At 35.9% G+C, this 18,406-nt stretch overlaps 1 protein-coding gene across 1 annotated transcript; it reads right to left on the reverse strand.

Annotated features, from left to right (window-relative positions):
• Window positions 1-983: 983 nt before the first annotated feature.
• Window positions 984-17,485, reverse strand: si:dkey-26i13.8 (kinesin-like protein KIF19). Its single transcript, XM_042728781.1, has 21 exons — window positions 17,003-17,485; window positions 15,821-15,901; window positions 14,128-14,238; window positions 13,823-13,910; window positions 13,370-13,506; window positions 13,124-13,249; window positions 12,894-12,986; window positions 12,697-12,798; window positions 11,499-11,651; window positions 10,839-10,961; window positions 10,164-10,320; window positions 9,733-9,895; window positions 8,688-8,865; window positions 8,203-8,473; window positions 7,977-8,098; window positions 7,603-7,754; window positions 7,415-7,502; window positions 6,775-7,137; window positions 1,899-2,070; window positions 1,557-1,664; window positions 984-1,443 (listed from the first exon to the last, which is right to left on the reverse strand). The coding sequence occupies exons 1-21, from the start codon at window positions 17,042-17,044 to the stop codon at window positions 1,283-1,285; spliced, it is 2,991 nt and encodes a 996-aa protein (XP_042584715.1). The 5' UTR covers window positions 17,045-17,485; the 3' UTR covers window positions 984-1,282.
• Between the last annotated feature and the right edge of the window lie 921 nt (window positions 17,486-18,406).

Consider the following 18,406-nt stretch of genomic DNA (forward strand, 5'->3'; position numbering starts at 1 on the left):
AATCAGCTATCATTTCCCACTGCTTTTAGGAATAAATTATGGGTAGGGTTAGGTTTAGGGGTAGGGATTTGGCTAGATCTATATTTTTTGGACAGTAATGTTGATCCAAGATCATCAAAAGATGTTGATCCAGGAGCATGTCTTACTTGGCAAAATCATGGCGACACACAACAGGAAACCACAGCTAAAAATAAACGGAGCAGCTTGTAGTGTCGACTTCAGAATGACAAAATATTTTACCACCAACAGCACTGTCACAAAATAACTCTTACGAGATATTTTATTTTATTAACACTGCGTGGCTACGTGTAGGCCTATGTAGTGTGTATAAGCGTTATCTGTAGATTTCCATTTCTTAACAGTCAAATCTCAAATTGTCATACCATTTGAATGCCATCGAAAGAAACTGTTCTTTTAACCTCAAAAATCAATTTAATGTTCCTTAGAACTCGTTCTCTTTGAAATACAAATCTTTTGTAAGTACAGTAATCCCACATAGGCCTATTTGTAATCAGATGCACATTTAAAACTGGAATATAATCTAATTTCAGTTACTTAACATGTGTTGCATTACTTTAATGCACCCTTTAAGAATCTTTATTCTTAAAATGACGTTTAATTACTCCAGCTGCTGTAAGAAGAGGCTACAAATGATCTGCCACCTGCAGCATCCACAAACGCGAAATAGCCCACTAACCGGGACTCCTTCTTTATGTATACAGACGTGACAAAATGACGCAAAGACGAACAACCCGAACATTATTACAAGCTTATACCGTTGTGAATCAGACTTTGGATAATTCAAATAAATAAATAAATAAATTTTTTTATATGTAAATATTACGGAATGCGAATTTAAACTGATGTAACCCGATGTTGTTTAACACCAGACACGCTCAAGTTTCACTAAAGTTGTTCAGGGATCAGTTTGTGTCCATGTCAGTTTGGTTAACTTTCATCCAAAGTTATTCACAGCAGTTATTAATCTCCCTCGGAGAAACCAATATGGACTTTGACACTTGACATTTTTATAGATTTTTTTTTTTTTTTATTAAATAAATGAAGCCATAAGCATTTCATCATGTTTTTCAGAAGTTTACTCAGTTCATTTAGTGAAAACTTAAGCTATCCTGAAACATGATTTATTTCCAAGCATATGTTTATACATTTCTATGCTTTCACTTCTAATGAATTTGCTTCAAATGATTCAACAAAACAAATTTGTATGTATTGTTATCTAAAATAGACTAAAATAGAGTTCTCTTATATATGAACAAAAAACTCAGACATATGACTTTTTTACAGTATGTTTGTTTTTTTGCCGTCCTTCATTCTTTCTGTTGACATCGGTCATTCCTTTTTGTCTAGGATTTTCATTGGTGGACTTCTTGTAATTGCCTGGTTGCTGTAGGAGATTGCTGGAGTAAGAAACATCTCCTAGGGCTAAAAACATTTTTGTTAACTTTGGTTGGACTACAAAACAAATCACATCCTGCCAACTAATTTCACCTTTTAAAAATAAAAGAATGTTGTTAAATAGCAAGAAAAAAAAATACCTTGCTCTCGTTTGTAGGTTGTCTGTCCTCGTTTGACATCTGAGTGTTTTTGATGGATGATGCTGGGTGGTGTTCCCCTGATCTCTAACTTCTCAAGCTGCACTTCGCCTAAATTCATATTGAAAAAATTGTCACAATTTGCTCCTTTTTAGGCCTGTTTCACAGATCTACAGCATGAAAGCGGCACACACTGATTTTGGCACCCATATTAAAAAATGAGAAAACTCAATTGTGGTAACAGGTACGGTAAATGACACAAAGTTGTCCATTTTCTATCAAAGGTTACATCCATATTCTAAGCTGTATAACAGTTTTGCTTGAGTTTGGAAAACAGTTCTGTACCTGTAAAGTGAGTGACAGGGTTTTTCACTTTAGCTACTGGGGGTGTTGCAGGGTTTCCAGCACCACTGTTGAGTGGCTGGATCACATTTAATGCTGGTCGCACAAGCCGGTTGTCTGAGATGCTCTTCAAAGCTGGATATCTGGAAGGGTTTTGTCTTGGTTTTTGTACGTGCTGTGGTAAAAACAGATAAAATTAAGCAGCCTCTTCAATAATGTAAGTTGACATTTACAGTTTTTCCCATCTTTTTACATAGACACCTGTTTGCTCAGTTTAATTAGGTTATAATTTCTCATGCAACCCACTGTAAAAAAACACAAAAGCACACTGTAGGCCCGCGTGTCCACCAAAGCATTTTTAGCCATCTGAAAACGCCCAGCTGTGAGCGCCTGAGAGTGCAGCGTTTTTTTTTTTTCAGTTGAGACACTGTGGTTGCTAACATATGCAATATCTGCTAAAGTAATATGGCAGATGCATCAAGAATGAAATGTTTCTCCAAGTGTTATTTTTCATAAAAATATTATGGTAGTCCGGCAATTCTATCTGGTAAAGACATAAATACTCAGAGACAAGCAATATTCTCCACTATTGTTCTGCGATAAGTGCTGTATTTTACCCAAAACTGAACATTCTTCAACTTGAAAAAACACCTGCGTGCTCAGCATGAAAAAGACGCTCAGTGCTTGGCACGCTTCTGGCATTTTAAAAAATGCAGCGCTCCCGTTTAAAACAACTAAAAAAATTTGCTAGCCTCGGGGAAAAAAGTCTTTAGTGGTCACATGGCCTAAAAGTAGTAGCTTGTTTGGGATTGGTAGGACTTTTTTTTATGTTTTTGAAAGAAGTCTCTTTTGCTCACCAATACTGCATTTATTTGATCAAAGATACAGCAAAACAGTAATATACTGAATTTTTGTTATCATTTAAAATAACTGTTTATATATATATATATATATATATATATATATATATATATATATATATATACAAAACAGATTATTAAAAAGTTGTGACAGTGTACAAATTGTGAGTAAAAAAAGAAATGAAATAATTTACAAATCTCATAAACTTATATTTTATTCACAAAAGAATATAGATAACATATCAAATGTTGAAAGTGAGACATTCTGAAATGTCATGCCAAATATTGGCTCATTTTGGATTTCATGAGAGCTACACATTCCAAAAAAAGTTGGGACAGGTAGCAATAAGAGGCTGGAAAAGTTAAATGTACATATAAGGAACAGCTGGAGGACCAGTTTGCAACTTATTAGGTCAATTGGAAACATGATTGGGTATAAAAGAGCCTCTCAGAGTGGCAGTGTCTCTCAGAAGTCAAGATGGGCAGAGGATCACCAATTACCCCAATGCTGCGGCGAAAAATAGTGGAGCAATATCAGAAAGGAGTTTCTAAGAGGAAAATTGCAAAGAGCTTGAAGTTATTATCATCTACAGTGCATAATATCATCCAAAGATTCAGAGAATCTGGAACAATCTCTGTGCGTAAGGGTCAAGGCCGGAAAACCATACTGGATGCCCGTGATCTTCGGGCCCTTAGACGGCACTGCATCACATACAGGAATGCTACTGTAATGGAAATCACAACATGGGCTCAGGAATACTTCCAGAAAACATTGTCGGTGAACACAATCCACCGTGCCATTCGCCGTTGCCGGCTAAAACTCTATAGGTCAAAAAAGGAAGCCATATCTAAACATGATCCAGAAGTGCCAAGGCTCATTTAAAATGGACTGTGGCAAAGTGGAAAACTGTTCTGTGGTCAGACGAATCAAAATTTAAAGTTCTTTTTGGAAAACTGGGATGCCATGTCATCCGGACTAAAGAGGACAAGGACAACCCAAGTTGTTAACAGCACTCAGTTCAGAAGCCTGCATCTCTGATGGTATGGGGTTGCATTAGTGTGTGTGGCATGGGCAGCTTACACATCTGGAAAGGAACCATCAATGCTGAAAGGTATATCCAAGTTCTAGAACAACATATGCTCCCATCCAGACATCATCTCTTTCAGGGAAGACCTTGCATTTTCCAACATGACAATCCCAGACCACATACTGCATCGATTACAACATCATGGCTGCGTAGAAGAAGGATCCGGGTACTGAAATGGTCAGCCTGCAGTCCAGATCTTTCACCCACATTAAACATTTGGCGCATCATAAAGAGAAAGATGCGACAAAGAAGACCTAAGACAGTTGAGTAACTAGAAGGCTGTATTAGACAAGAATGGGACAACATTCCTATTCCTAAACTTGAGCAACTTGTCTCCTCAGTCCCCAGATTTTTTTTTCATATTATTTATTCCTGTGATGGAAAAAATAATATCAGCATCATTACTCTTCAGTCTTCAGTGTCACATGATCCTTCAGAAATCATATTAAAGGGATACTCCATCCCAAAATGAAAATTTTGTCATTAATCACTTACCCCCATGTCGTTCCAAACCTGTAAAAGCTCTGTTTGTCCTTGGAACACAATTTAAGATATTTTGGATGAAAATCTGAAGGCTTGAGACTGTCCCATAGACTGCTAAGTAAATAACAGTGTCAAGGTCCATAAAAGGTATGAAAGTCATCGTCAGAATACTCCACAAGGATGCGCTGTTTTATTTCAAATCAAAGCTAAATATGCATCCTTGTGGCGCGGATTATATAGAAGAGCGTACACAGCATACTGTCATAATGAGAGACAGAGGAGACTGTTGACAAAGAAATTATTGAATAAAGTCGTTATTTTTGTTTTCTTCTCTTACAAATAGTGTTCCCGTTGCTTCATATAACCCAGATTGCACATCTGATGGCTGATGGAGTATTCTGATGATGACTTTCATACCTTTTGTGGACCTTGACATTGTTATTTATTTGCCAGTCTATGGGACAGTCTCAAGCCTCCAGGTTTTCATCCAAAATATCTTAAATTGTGTTCCAAAGATGAACGGAGCTTTTACCGGTTTGGATCGACATGGGGGTAAGTGATTAATGACACAATTTTCATTTTGGGATGGAGTATCCCTTTAATATGCTGATTTGGTGCTCAAGAAATATTTAAATGTTGAAAACAGTTGTACTGCCTAATATTTTTGTGGAAACCATGATGCATTTTGCTTTCAGGATTCTTTGATATATAGAAAGTTGAAAAACACCATTTATTTGAAATGTAATTTTTTTGTAGCAATATAAATGTCTTTACTGTAACTTTTGATCAATTTAATGGATCCTTGCTGAATGAAAGTATTAATTTCTTTAAAAAACCCAATCCCAAATTTTGAACGGTAGTGTAAATATATAGGTCCTTCTCAAAAAATTAGCATATTGTGAAAAAGTTCATTATTTTCCATAATGTAATGATAAAAATTAAACTTTCATATATTTTAGATTCATTACACACCAACTGAAATACTTCAGGTCTTTTATTGTTTTAATACTGATGATTTTGGCATACAGCTCATGAAAACCCCAAATTCCTATCTCAAAAAATTAGCATATCAATGAAAAAACGAGCTATTAACCTAATCATCTGAATCACTAATTAAATCTGCAAAAGATTCCTGAGGCTTTTAAAAACTCCCAGCCTGGTTCATTACTCAAAACCGCAATCATGGGTAAGAGGTTAACCCAGAAGGCCATCATTGACACCCTCAAGCGAGAGGGTAAGACACAGAAAGAAATTTCTGAACGAAAGGCTGTCCCAGAGTGCTGTATCAAGGCACCTCAGTGGGAAGTCTGTGGGAAGGAAAAAGTGAGGCAAAAAACGCTGCACAACGAGAAGAGGTGACCACCCTGAGGAAGATTGTGGAGAAGGACCGATTCCAGACCTTGGGGGACCTGCAGGGAAGCAGTGGACTGAGTCTGGAGTAGAAACATCCAGAGCCACCGTGCACAGGCGTGTGCTTTTGAACCAGAAACAGCGGCAGAAGCGCCTGACCTGGGCTACAGAGAAGCAGCACTGGAGCTGAGTGGTCAAAGTACTTTTTTCGGATGAAAGCAAACCATTCGGAAATCAAGGTGCCAGCTGAAGACTGGGGAGAAGGAATGCCAAAATGCCTCTCCAGGTCAAGTACCCACAATCAGTGATGGTCTGGGGTGCCATGTCAGCTGCTGGTGTTGGTCCACTGTGTGTTTTATCAAGGGCAGGGTCAATGCAGCTAGCTATCAGGAGATTTTGGAGCACTTCATGCTTCCATCTGCTGAGAAAGCTTTATGGAGGATGAAGATTTCGTTTTTCAGCACGACCTGGCGCCTGCTCACAGTGGCAAAAAACCACTGGTAAATGGTTTACTGACCATGGTATTACTGTGACTCAATTGGCCTGCCAACTCTCCTGACCTGAACCCCATAGAGAATCTGTGGGATATTTGTGAAGAGAAAGTTGAGAGACGCAAGACCCAGCACTTTGGATGAGCTTAAGGCCGCTATCGAAGCATCCTGGGCCTCCATAACACCTCAGCGGTGCCACAGGCTGATTGCCTCCATGCCACGCCGCATTGAAGCAATAATTTCTGCAAAAGGATTTCCGACCAAGTATTGAGAGCATAACTGAACATAATTATTTGAAGGTTGACTTTTTTTGTATTAAAAACACTTTTCTTTTATTGGTCGAGTGAAATATGCTAATTTTTTGAGATAGGAATTTTGGGTTTTCATGAGCTGTATGCCAAAATCATCAGTATTAAAACAATAAAATACCTGAAATATTTCAGTTGGTGTGCAATGAATCTAAAATATATGAAAGTTAATTTTTATCATTACATTATGGAAAATAATGAACTTTTTCACAATATGCTAATTTTTTGAGAAGGACCTGTATAGCATATCCAAAGCTCACTGAAACTACAGAGATGGAGGTACACAGATACACTCATACCTTTTTGCTTGCTTCAAAAGATCTGGACCGTTTCTTGTGCTGGTGTCTCTCAGGCAGCTCCCTTCTGCTTTCTGTTGTCTTTAGGTCCTGCTTCGACTGGGACCTGCCCCCATGTCTTGGGGGATTTCTTTTGACCTCAGCCGACTCATCTGCCAAAGCAGAAACTAGGCTGTCCATGCTTACTGAGGACTTGAGACCTGTGGCCAAACCGGCCACTCTGGAAGTGGTTTCCTTCGCTAGGTGTGAGCGACGTTTCGCTGCAATTACTGAGATGCTCTTTGTGTCACTAACAATTTCCCTCAGAGTGTCTGGACTCACAGCTTCAGTAGGACAAACGGGAGTCGAATCCTTAACAGCACAAACCTGCTTAAAGACATTAAGCCACATTTCAAACTATATGCTATGCCATCTAAATCAATTATATACTTATTTCAACAGATTAAGATCAGTTTACCTTCATGTTTACCTGTTCGATTTCATTTACTGATACTTTCTGATTAATTTACGGATTACTTTAATTCTGACAGTCAAAGGTGTTGTGAGACTATATGATATAAAGTCATTTGTTTACACAGTAAAAGATGAGATGATTCTGTCAGTTGGTATGGCTCAGTGTCTATGAGCGCTTCTCTGTTTTTACCTTTATTGAAAGTGTTGGGCTAGAAGATAAGTGGTGGCGTCTCTGTGGCTGAGGTTTAGACATTGGTTTAAAAACTCTGTTAATGTCACTATAATAAGAAAGATATAAACAAGATGGATGAAAGCATACTTCTTCTGTTGTTATTTCAGACGAACATGGCAGTCTACTTTTCTCATTACATACTTTACCTGTCATAATCCAGCCCAGAAGAAGAAGAATCACAGGGGTGTTTATCTAAAGGACTGAACTTCTTGTTGTTCTGCTGTGTTTTATCTACCCCTTCTAAATCAGAGATCACATCAAGTCTCATTTGGCTGGCCATAATCATAAGAGAGTTATCCTGTATAAACAGAAATAAATAATTGAATAAAAGTATATTATAATAGAAATTAGTTATTTTAAATTGCAAAAAATATAACCATAACACAATATTACTGTTTTTTCTTCCTGTATTTTTGATCAAATAAATGTGCTTCGTTGAGAAGAAGAGACTTATTTAAAAAGCAATTTAAAAGGGAAAAGAAAAGGAGATGAAATAGAACAAAAAATGAGTGTCGCTCACAACTCTGGGGTTTGTGGCAAAAGTGTGAAGGTCGACAATTTGGTCGACGCTTCCCTCATTTAATTCACTAAAGTACAGTGAATAAAGCTCTTGTAACTCCTCAGGTACACAAAGTCCTTGATCTGTGGACAGAATGAATAAACAAAAACATTTTATCTAATGTTTATAATGTCAGATGCTATAATCTGTCTCTTTAAAGACATCAGCCCATTTCAGTGACCCACACCTTCAATTAGAGCCTTCTGCTGGTGTATGATGTCATCACAGAGCATCCGCTGCTGCTCCTGGCGCTGGATGATGAAGTCTTTTGTTCTGAGAACGTATTCTTTGCAGAGAACAGCTGACTGGATTTCAGTTTTTTCAAGTTCCAGCTCATGAACCTTGCAAAGCAATGTCAGAATGTCTCTCTGCTCACGGTTACTAATGCGTTTAGGAAGCAACTCCTCAATCTTAGATGACTTTAGTTTCATGGTCATTAATTTTTCTTCCAGTTCACGCTGAAAAAAGGAAGAAACCAAAAGGGAAATAAAAATATATATATTTTTAAATTGCTTCGTTTATGCTGACAATCATAAAATAGCATGTTTAAAAATTTGAGAATTTAATATGAAGTACTGCTGTCACTGCTTGACATGTCATGTCATGTCAGATTTCCATTTGCATTCGTAACTCATTTAAAATGAGTCTTAATTACTTCATGAACATAATTACTTTGAGCTCCATTGTCTTTCTCTGTTCAGCCAGTAGTGGGCCAATCTCCTCTCGAGCTGCTGTGACATACTGCGGCTCCTCTGGTCCACTCTCTTGCTCTTCCTCCTTTTCTCTGTCTGTTTTCTCTTCAGTTACTTTCACTCTCCCTTGCCGGGCACGTGCTCGATCACGCTCCCAACTACAAGAGGAGGAAAAAAGAAAGGGGATTGATGTGAGACGAAAATAAGAAAAAGTTATAATACTGTAGGGAAGGAGTCTATTTATGTTTTAACATGGATAAAACAGTTTCTTTTCTTTCTTTCTTTCTTTCTTATTATTATTTTATTTTATTTTATCAGTTGTATGATGGAAATTATATAAGGTGGTAATGACATATTTGGAGGACAAGCCCAAAATAAACAAATAAACAAATTTTCAATTTTAACACTCCTAAAAATACAGAAAAGTAATTAAATAGACATAATAACATAAAGGCATTAAAAATCTATCCTTACAAATGTTTTTCTTTTGCATTTATATATATAAGTAATTTAATAGAATTTTTAACATAATATATATATATATATATATATTTTTTTTTTTTTTTTTTCCTCTCAGTTAAAAGAGTAGTTCACCCAAAGAATGAAAATTCTGTCATAATTTACTCATCCTCAAATTGTTCCAAAATTTACTTTCTTCTGTTGAACACAAAAGAAGATATTTTGAAGAATGTTGATAACTAAACAGTTGCCGGTAGCCAATGACTTTCATAGTATGGTAAACAATAAAAAATACTATGGAAGTCAATGGCTACCAGCAACTATTTGATTACTAACATTCATCAAAATATGTTCAACAGAATTAAGAAGTTCCTATACTAATTAATCATAAAGGTTTGGAACAACATGAAGGTGAATACATGATGACAAATTTTAAATTTTTGGGTGAACTATTCCTTTAACTTTTTTTTTTTTTATGGTATTAGTTTTAGATAACTATAATAACCCTGTCCCTAATTGAAGAATTACTGATGACTGGAACTCTGTCTGTATGTTTAAGTGTTTACTCTGAGATGTTGAGCAGATGTCTAGAAGTGTCTATGTGGAGTTCCATATTGCAGTTCTCCAGCTCCATGAAGCTGCGTCTGATCTCCATCTGCTCCCTGAAGGCAGACAAGATCTGCTCCTGCAGTGAAGCCATCTCACCATGACTGTACTGCTGCACCTCAGCTAAAAACAGCCCATATAGAGAAAGCAGATGGCAATCATGAAAAATCTTTAATTTTGAAATTTTTACTGCTATTTCAAGAAATAATTTTATATTATTGCTCATACTTGCAGTTTAAGATTTGAACAAACTACTAAGTATTAAACCTTTGTGCGTAAGTCAAGCAGTGAGTATATTTCAACCTAAAATCCTGCTGTTAATAAAAAAGTTTATTTCAATATTATTTGTCAGCTACTGTACCCAAATAACAACATACAAATTGAACACAACCTTGAATTTCACGAATGTCTGCTTTCTCTCCTTTCTGTTGCTCTTGACTCTGTTGGTCAATCTTTGCAAGAAGTCGGTCAATTTCACTCCGTAGATCCGCAATTATTCTTGTATATTGGGCCAGGTGATATGAAACATTCATCAAATTACGTTTCACCTAGAAGATTTTAAAACAGAATAGCAAGAGAGGATCTTGCCTGGATCTCAACACAATGAAATCACAAATACAACCACAATGGGGTGATCAGACACTGAAAATGAAGAGATCTCATTAAAAACCCATAATATTTATGGAGTACATATGTTCAAGTTCAACATAATTATGAAAAATCTTTTCAATATAATTCTGAATTAATCATGTTAAACCTTAACAGAAAATAATTTATTAGTGGAATATACACTACACTACACATTTCTATTCATCAAAGAATCCTGAAGAAAAATATATCACGGTGTCCACACGAATGTTAAGCAGTTAAGCACAACTTTTGAAAAGTTGTGTAATTTCCTTATAAACCTAACTTAATTAATTTTAATACTCATTTATTTTGTGTGATACTTCTTCGGTTTTAAATATTAACATCAGTAGTTTTATACTTTGCCTTGTAAATAGTTTAAAATAACCATCTAGTTAATGCACATTGTTTAGATAAATACTATTAAGTATGTGTTTACCTTGTTTCTTATATTTTTGGCTTTGTCTGCATAAACCAGTGTGTTTCTTGACTCTTCAAAGTTGGAGCTGGCAGGACTGATATGGGTTATCATGACTGTGCGACTGTTTCCTCCTAAAGCATCCTGAAATTCACATCAAATCCTATTGCAACTGTGTGGCAACCGTAAAAACCAAGCCTGCGTCCCAGTGTGCATACTATCCATCCTAAATTCTATGTGATATTAGTTACTTTCAATACTATTTAGGGCAGATAGGGTTGATGGTATGCACAATTGGACGCAGGACAAGTCTTCTTAATGATTAAGGTGTTTGTGAATATTGTGTGGGACATTTTTCTTGTAATTCTGAGTTTATTTCTTAAACTTCACACTTTTTTGTCTTTCAGTTCTGAGAATTCAAAATATAAACATGCAATTCTGAGAAAAAAAAAATCTAAATTATATCACACAATTTGGACTTTTCAGACTCAAGCTTGTTTCCATAACAGAATTAAAAAAAATAAAAATGCAAATGCGACTTTTTTCCCTTACAATTGCAAGTTTACTGTATATCTCATAATTCTGAAGTTATATTATATAAATTCGGAGAATTGTGAGATAGAAAGATAAAATGACTTTTTTACTTTTTATTCTGTGGTGGAATTAATAGATTTTGCTCACCTTAAGAAGTCGAGTGAGTTTGCTATCTCTGTAGTTGACAAACTGAGCTCCTTTCCCACCCTTCTCACTCAAGGCATTGATGCAGTTGGCCAGTGCTAACAGGGAACGGTTAATATGTGCTCCTTCCTTCATTCTCTTTCCTCTGTTTTGAGTCTGAGAGAAGAGAATATGTGCTTTAGAACAGGACGCAAGACTGTCTGTTGGTGTTCACAGACAAAACAACTGTGTAAGAATGTCTGAATTTAATGAGGGGTGATGTTTTGGCTGCCATATGAGATGTAACATGCTCAAATTCCTTCATCAGTCTCACATTATATGCATATGAATAATGAAGGACAGAAGAGCTTAAATATTCATTTCGGTGAAAGATGAGGAAGGGTGCCTAACTATAAAATCTGGCCTCCCTGAGGAATTTCAGGGCTCAACGCTAAGGATTTTTCCTACAGTGGTTCAAATATTTACCTGCCCTGCTAAAATTTTAATTGGCCTTGCCACAAAAAATAAAATAGTTGCTGTTATCATTGTTTTTGACCCACATTATCTTTTATTCTAATAAATAAGCTTATATGACACCAAAATTTTAGATACCAATTATACAATTCTACAATTCTAATTCCGATACCACAGCAAAAACTACTTGCCTTACAAATATAAAATTCAAACATTATTAAAGACAAGTACAAGGTCAGTAAATAAGAACAAATTACAAGCAATAGCACAATTGAATATATAGAACAAAGACACAAATGAAATGATGCTTTAGGAAAAAGAGCAGATGGATGAATGAGATGCATATTCACTCTCTGACAGCAGGTAGTGCTTATGGAACAGCAATGTAGTGTTTCCGCTGTAAACAAAGCAGTGCTGCACTTATTGACCGGTGCATCTGTACTCCACTGTATAAATTAAATATAGATTAATCATTGTTAAAGTTACAAAGTTACTTGCCAAGACGGGTATTTTGACATACTTTTGTATGTATTTGTCTGAATTTTTAAATAAACAAGGCTTAAAAACATGTGAAAATGATAAACTTTCGTGATGGCGCAGCAGTGGCCTGATCGGGCCAGTGACAAATTTGTCAACTGTCCAGAGCATCTTTCATGCTGGCCCCGGGCCATCGGGCAGATCTTTTTGTCGAGCCTTGAATTTGAAAGCTTATATTTCCAATTCAGCACATCAAAACACCAACACGTACCTGTGATGCTCGCTCAGTTCCTGCCAAGTCTACCATGAATAGCTTCCCCACCCTGACCTCCTCGTTGATATCCTTTACACGACTCTTTTGCTTGACTGTCACCTGTGAAGCAGACAAAGCAGCAGATGCACACTCAGACTACAGTGTGCCAATTTGAGGTCATGTACATGGTTAGTGTGTGTGTGTCCTAGACTCGCCTGAAGTATAGCATGAGAGCGAGATGATGTCTTGTTAGCAGCTGTTGACTCCTGAGTCCTCTGTTTATTCCCTTTGGTCAAAAGAGCCATTATCTAAAATCACAGGCAAACACCAAGTTCAGAAAAACATCATCCTTTATTGGAGATGATAAGGAGAAAACAGGCAAACTGTAGGAAATTAATGGGCAGCAAAAGCAAAAGACAGTGTAAAGCAGGCTATTAAAAAGTACCTCTTTAGCATTACATGTAGAGAATTCTGTGATGCCGGCAATTCGTATTTCCCCTTTAGCATCCTCACGCAGCTCAAGGTATCCAGAAGATGGATTTAACAGATCTCTGATGATCTCATTATAAATCTGCAAAGAAGGTCATTAGTGTTTAGTGCATTCAGGACACACTACGTTTGTAAAGTCTCAAAAGGACGGTACCTAATTTAATGTAATATTTTTTCATACCTACAAAACAATAAGACTGACCTCTATATATGACATATAAACACTGCAATCCAAGTCCTCAGTGCTGTCTTCAATGGCCCTGAAGAGATCATTGAGTGTTTGGATGTAAATGCCAGGCTCAGAATCTAATCCTAACATAGTGTATGTCTTTCCAGCTCCTAAAAATTTAAATGAAGCAGAAAATGTGAACACAGATATCTTGGTTAGTTTATTTTCTCTGCTTAGTTAAATGCTTAATTTTAGAGGGTCGTCTTGTCTAATCTGAGGTCATATGCAGTAATTTGCAGACCCAATCAATGGTAAGGCGAAGTGTCAGTGATCAATTTAAAATGAGCATTTACATTTTTTTTTTTTTTTAATTATCTAGTTTAGGTTTGTGTTTTTTTTGTTTTAATTTTATTTTAGTTTAGTATGATTGTAATGCATGTGAATTTTTATCCAAACACTAAACAGAAAACGTCACATTAACATTACCCGTGGGTCCATATGCAAAGACTGTGGCATTATAACCAGCAATCACACCATCAATAAGATTTTTTGTTGTTGCCACATAAACATCCTCCTGAAATAAAGAAAAAGTAAATAACATGGAGGTCTAGAACTGTGATCATGTTGTATCTTTCAAAACCTTAAATCACCTTTAACACATACACACACACACAAATAATCTCAACTGCACCTTACATTTTCAGTGACCATGAAGGACAATGATCAAGTAACCTATGACCTATACAAATACAACAAATAATTTTGTGTGGAAGAGCAGCACTACTACTGACCTGGGTGGCAGTATAGTCGAAAACCACATCAAACATGTATGTTTTTTCACGTGAGCGGTTGGACCTCAGGACATTGTCAGAGTCCTCACAGGGGTCCATCAACACCACCATCTGAAGTCAGTAATTAAACATGAGAATTAATTCCAAATATTAGATTAATTTTGCAATGTTAAAACATTAACTTAAATGCAAAATAAATGACTACATATTATGCAATATGCTGAGACCCACACTCCCTCACTTACTGTCCACTACTGTTCAGAAGTTTTTTTTTTTTAATCATTCATACACTCACCAAGACAGCATTTATTTGATCAAAGTTCAGTACAAACAGTAATTCACACTCCCTCACTTACTGTCATATAATGTTAAAAAGAAAAAAAATATATATATATATATATTATATATTTTTTTTTTTTTTTTTGTAAAAAAGGCTTTACTGTCACTTTTGATCACTTTAATGTGTTCTTGCTGTGTGATAAAACTGCACATTTTAGAGTGGCCTTTTATAATAATCATGCAATAATCATGCTGTCTAATCAGCATCTTCATATGCCACACCTGTGAGGTGGATGGAATATCTCGGCAAAGGAGAAGTGCTCACTAACACAGATTTAGACACATTTGTGAACAATATTTGAGAGAAATAGGCCTTTTGTGTACATAGAAAGAGTCTTAGATCTTTGAGATTAGCTCATGAAAAGTGGGGGCAAAAACAAAAGTGTTTTGTTTATAATTTTGTTCAGTGTATATTTTTTGTAAAAAAAAAAAAAAAAAAAAAAAAAAAAAAAAAAAAAAAAGCCTTTACTGTCATACTTGTTCTTGCTGAATAAAAGTATAAATTGTTTCCAAAATAAAAATCACTGACCCAAAACATTTGAATGGTAGTGTACAGCACGTGGCAAGATAAATCTTTCATGTTGTGCTGTTGGACCTGGATTCTTATTAAATGTTGGTTGTGTTTCAGCCTTCCTTCTCTTAGCAAATTCTCTGAGAAATTGACACCTATTTCTGCAGACACCTACTTTTTCCCCAAGTCTTTTGCACTTAATTTGCACCTTTCCTTTTTGGCAAACCTCAGAATGACGCATTCTTTCATAATTTTTAAGTGTCATGACTCTTGTCATGCCTAACGATTATATGCATCTGAAAATAGGGTGTTTGTAAACTACACTTTCCCTCATTAGCAATTTATATATTATAAATGGTTATTGTCATTAAATATTATGTTTGATCTGGTTTGGAACTGGAAAAATGTGCTTGGAAAAATATGATCAGAATATTGACTTTTTATGCATACAAAGAAATGTCTGCAGCCTGATTCTTTGAATCCTGAGACATCAAGCATAAGCAAAGAAGACAGTAAACCTTATTTACTGACTGTAAACAGGATTTACTGAAGATGAAAGGGAGGATTAGGTCTTTAGACCATCATTCATCATGACAGGCTCTGCAACAGAATCAGGAATTGTGAACGTCATGCACATGTTTCTAAAACCTGTAATATTTGCAAAAATATACAGGGGAGACTGGGGCTAGTTGTCACAAGGCTACATGCCCCTAACTAGGTTTTAAGTCAAAGGTCACTAAGGTAAACAATTGATTGAAAGAAAAGAATTATGTATTAAAGTAATGCTGGACATGTGTCTCAGTGGTCTTTTGTGTTTTTTTGTTTGTTGTTTTTTTTCCCAACCTGTCTGTCAATCTTGTGCGCCACTGTGGTTGCACCCTCCTCGATCTCTGCATCGTTCAGTGGTCGGATACGCAGAGCAACCTTGAATCAATGTACATCATTTATTAAAAAAAAAAACATAATTTCACCCTTCTTCCTTCATCCGATTAGGTGCACAGAACATTAACAAAGTGCTTTCATATTATTAAAATGCAATGACATTTTTATTCATGTGATAATTATAATCGCTAAGAACAACTGATCTGTTAACCACTATAGGAGACTGGGGCTAGCTGTCACATGGACAAATTCACAAGTGTTATATCTCAGAAACTGTATAGTTTTGACACTGCATTAATATCAATTAGCAAAGTGTCAACTTTTTAATAAACATCAGTATTAACTAAAGAGAACTCTGTTCTCAAGACAAGGGTATTTCAGGTCAGGGCGAGTTGTCACATGTGGTTTATGTTTTTAAATATTAAAACCCATTATAATCTCTGATAGCCAAAACAATACTTTAACATTTTTGCACACTACAGTACACTGTTAAGTATTTGATAAGTTGGTAAGATTTATGTTTTTAATGTTTTTGAAAGAAGTTACCAAGACTACATTTATTTGATGAAAAGGAGTAAAATCAGTAATATTGTGAATAACTTTACATTTTAAAATATATTCAAACATAAATTTTATTTAATCCTGATGACAAAGCTGAATTTTCAGCAGCCATAACTTAGTCTTCAGTCCTTTAGAAATCATTCGAATCTGCTGATTTGGTTTTCTTATTACTGTATTATCAATGTTGAAAACGGTTGTGCTGTTTCATATTTGTTGTGATTAATTTTTTCTTACTTGTGTTTTCATGCATTATTTTGCAATTGTATGTTTTCCCCTCTTGAATTTGTCAGTAAACACTAGGTTCACTTGAGACAACTTACCATTAAGTGTGACAACATGCCCTGCCACAATTTATTTTTGTAGTCTCGACTTAATGTGCATGTCTGCAAAGACTGATGTAGTGACTTTTTGTTTACCCTCTCCTGTCTCAAAGGAGCCACAATATCATGCATCTCTAGGAGAAGCCTGTACATTTCCATGCATGAAAATATACAGGCCAAGTAATCTTCGCGTTCAACTGACAGGTTTTCAACGTTATTGTTGAATGAACTGTGGTGCATTAATAAAAGTTCGACAGCCTACCGTGAGCTGATGGTCCTCCCACTCTTCTGGTAAGTCTTTCATCTTTTTATTCCCAAGTTACTTCAACCCTGTGCTGTATCACAGCCTGTTTTAACGGACAAGATCAAAATACGCCTCAGCTAGAGCCACGCTAGAATATACTGGTGACTTAACGTGAGTTAGTTAATCTTCTTGATGGCTGGGTAATCTCATTCTGAGGCAGGACTGTGTGCTGGCCCCTGCGGAGGTCCTCAAGTCACCAGCGGACTGTTGTTAACGGTGATAAACCCCTAGAGGTGTCAAACAACCCATGCAGGGACTGGGTCAACCCATCCTCTCAGGAGAAGCTAAAAGAACATTTTTCTAAGTCCAAACCTTAGTCGTCCACATATTTACTTTGATATTTAGGAGTAAAAGAGTGTTTAGGATAAAGGTTAAACGGTGTTTCCGCCTCTTTAAACCAGACAAACTAACGTTACTCGCAGCGCGTGCTGGCGCGAGGAAACTGTTACTGTTGCCATGGAGAGATGTACACACTTGTTCGGATACAAGACAGGATTGTGCGCCAAAATGATGATCTATAATAAATTGGGGAAAAATGCAATAAAAGTTTTCGAAATGTCATAAGAAAACTAACAATAAACATGAAAAGATATAAACATCACTTAATAATTCACTAAATAATTTATGGGTTCATACCACTGATTTATATTTACATGTTTAGTGTTATTTATCGGCATTTCAAAAAGTTTTTTTTTTATTATTATTATTATTTTCTGTTTATGTACAGGTAAAATAAGGAAGCGTCACCGGAAGATTCGCACATTCAAATTACAAATAGCCGCGCCGCTGTAAAATCAACTAATGTTACTTTGTCAACTATTGGGTGTTTAGGGCAGAGGTGGGACATATATAGATCAGTGGGTGGGACTGACATGACCTCACTGTTTTTGCACAAAATAAACACAACGTTTAAAAAATTAATTCATTAATAAAGAAATATATAGTGTTTGAACAAAAATAAACCACAGGAGACAGGCCAAGTCACTTACATTTACTATAGGAGTAAACACACAATCTTGTATTTTTGTATGGAGGCTTTAAAACAATTTCAGTTTGTGGCAAATTCAAGTAAAATAAAACATGAAGTAAATTAAATAATATACAAAGAAAATTTGTATATATATATTTTTTAATGATGCTTGTGAAGACGTCGTTTCTATATAATAAATTATACATGCCTATCAAATGCTTTTACTGTGTTAAAATTTCCTTATAATTTTAGAATTATCCTGTACAAGTGCAGTTTGGATTTGACATTACTCCTCTTGATACTGCAGCACATGCCGAGTCACGAGTGAGGATTCCATGATGTCTATAAGTATTTCCATTGGAATGATGGTGGGAAAAAAAACTGCATTATGA

Source organism: Cyprinus carpio, chromosome A1 (genome assembly GCF_018340385.1).
Source record: "Cyprinus carpio isolate SPL01 chromosome A1, ASM1834038v1, whole genome shotgun sequence".
Lineage (NCBI taxonomy): Eukaryota > Metazoa > Chordata > Actinopteri > Cypriniformes > Cyprinidae > Cyprinus > Cyprinus carpio.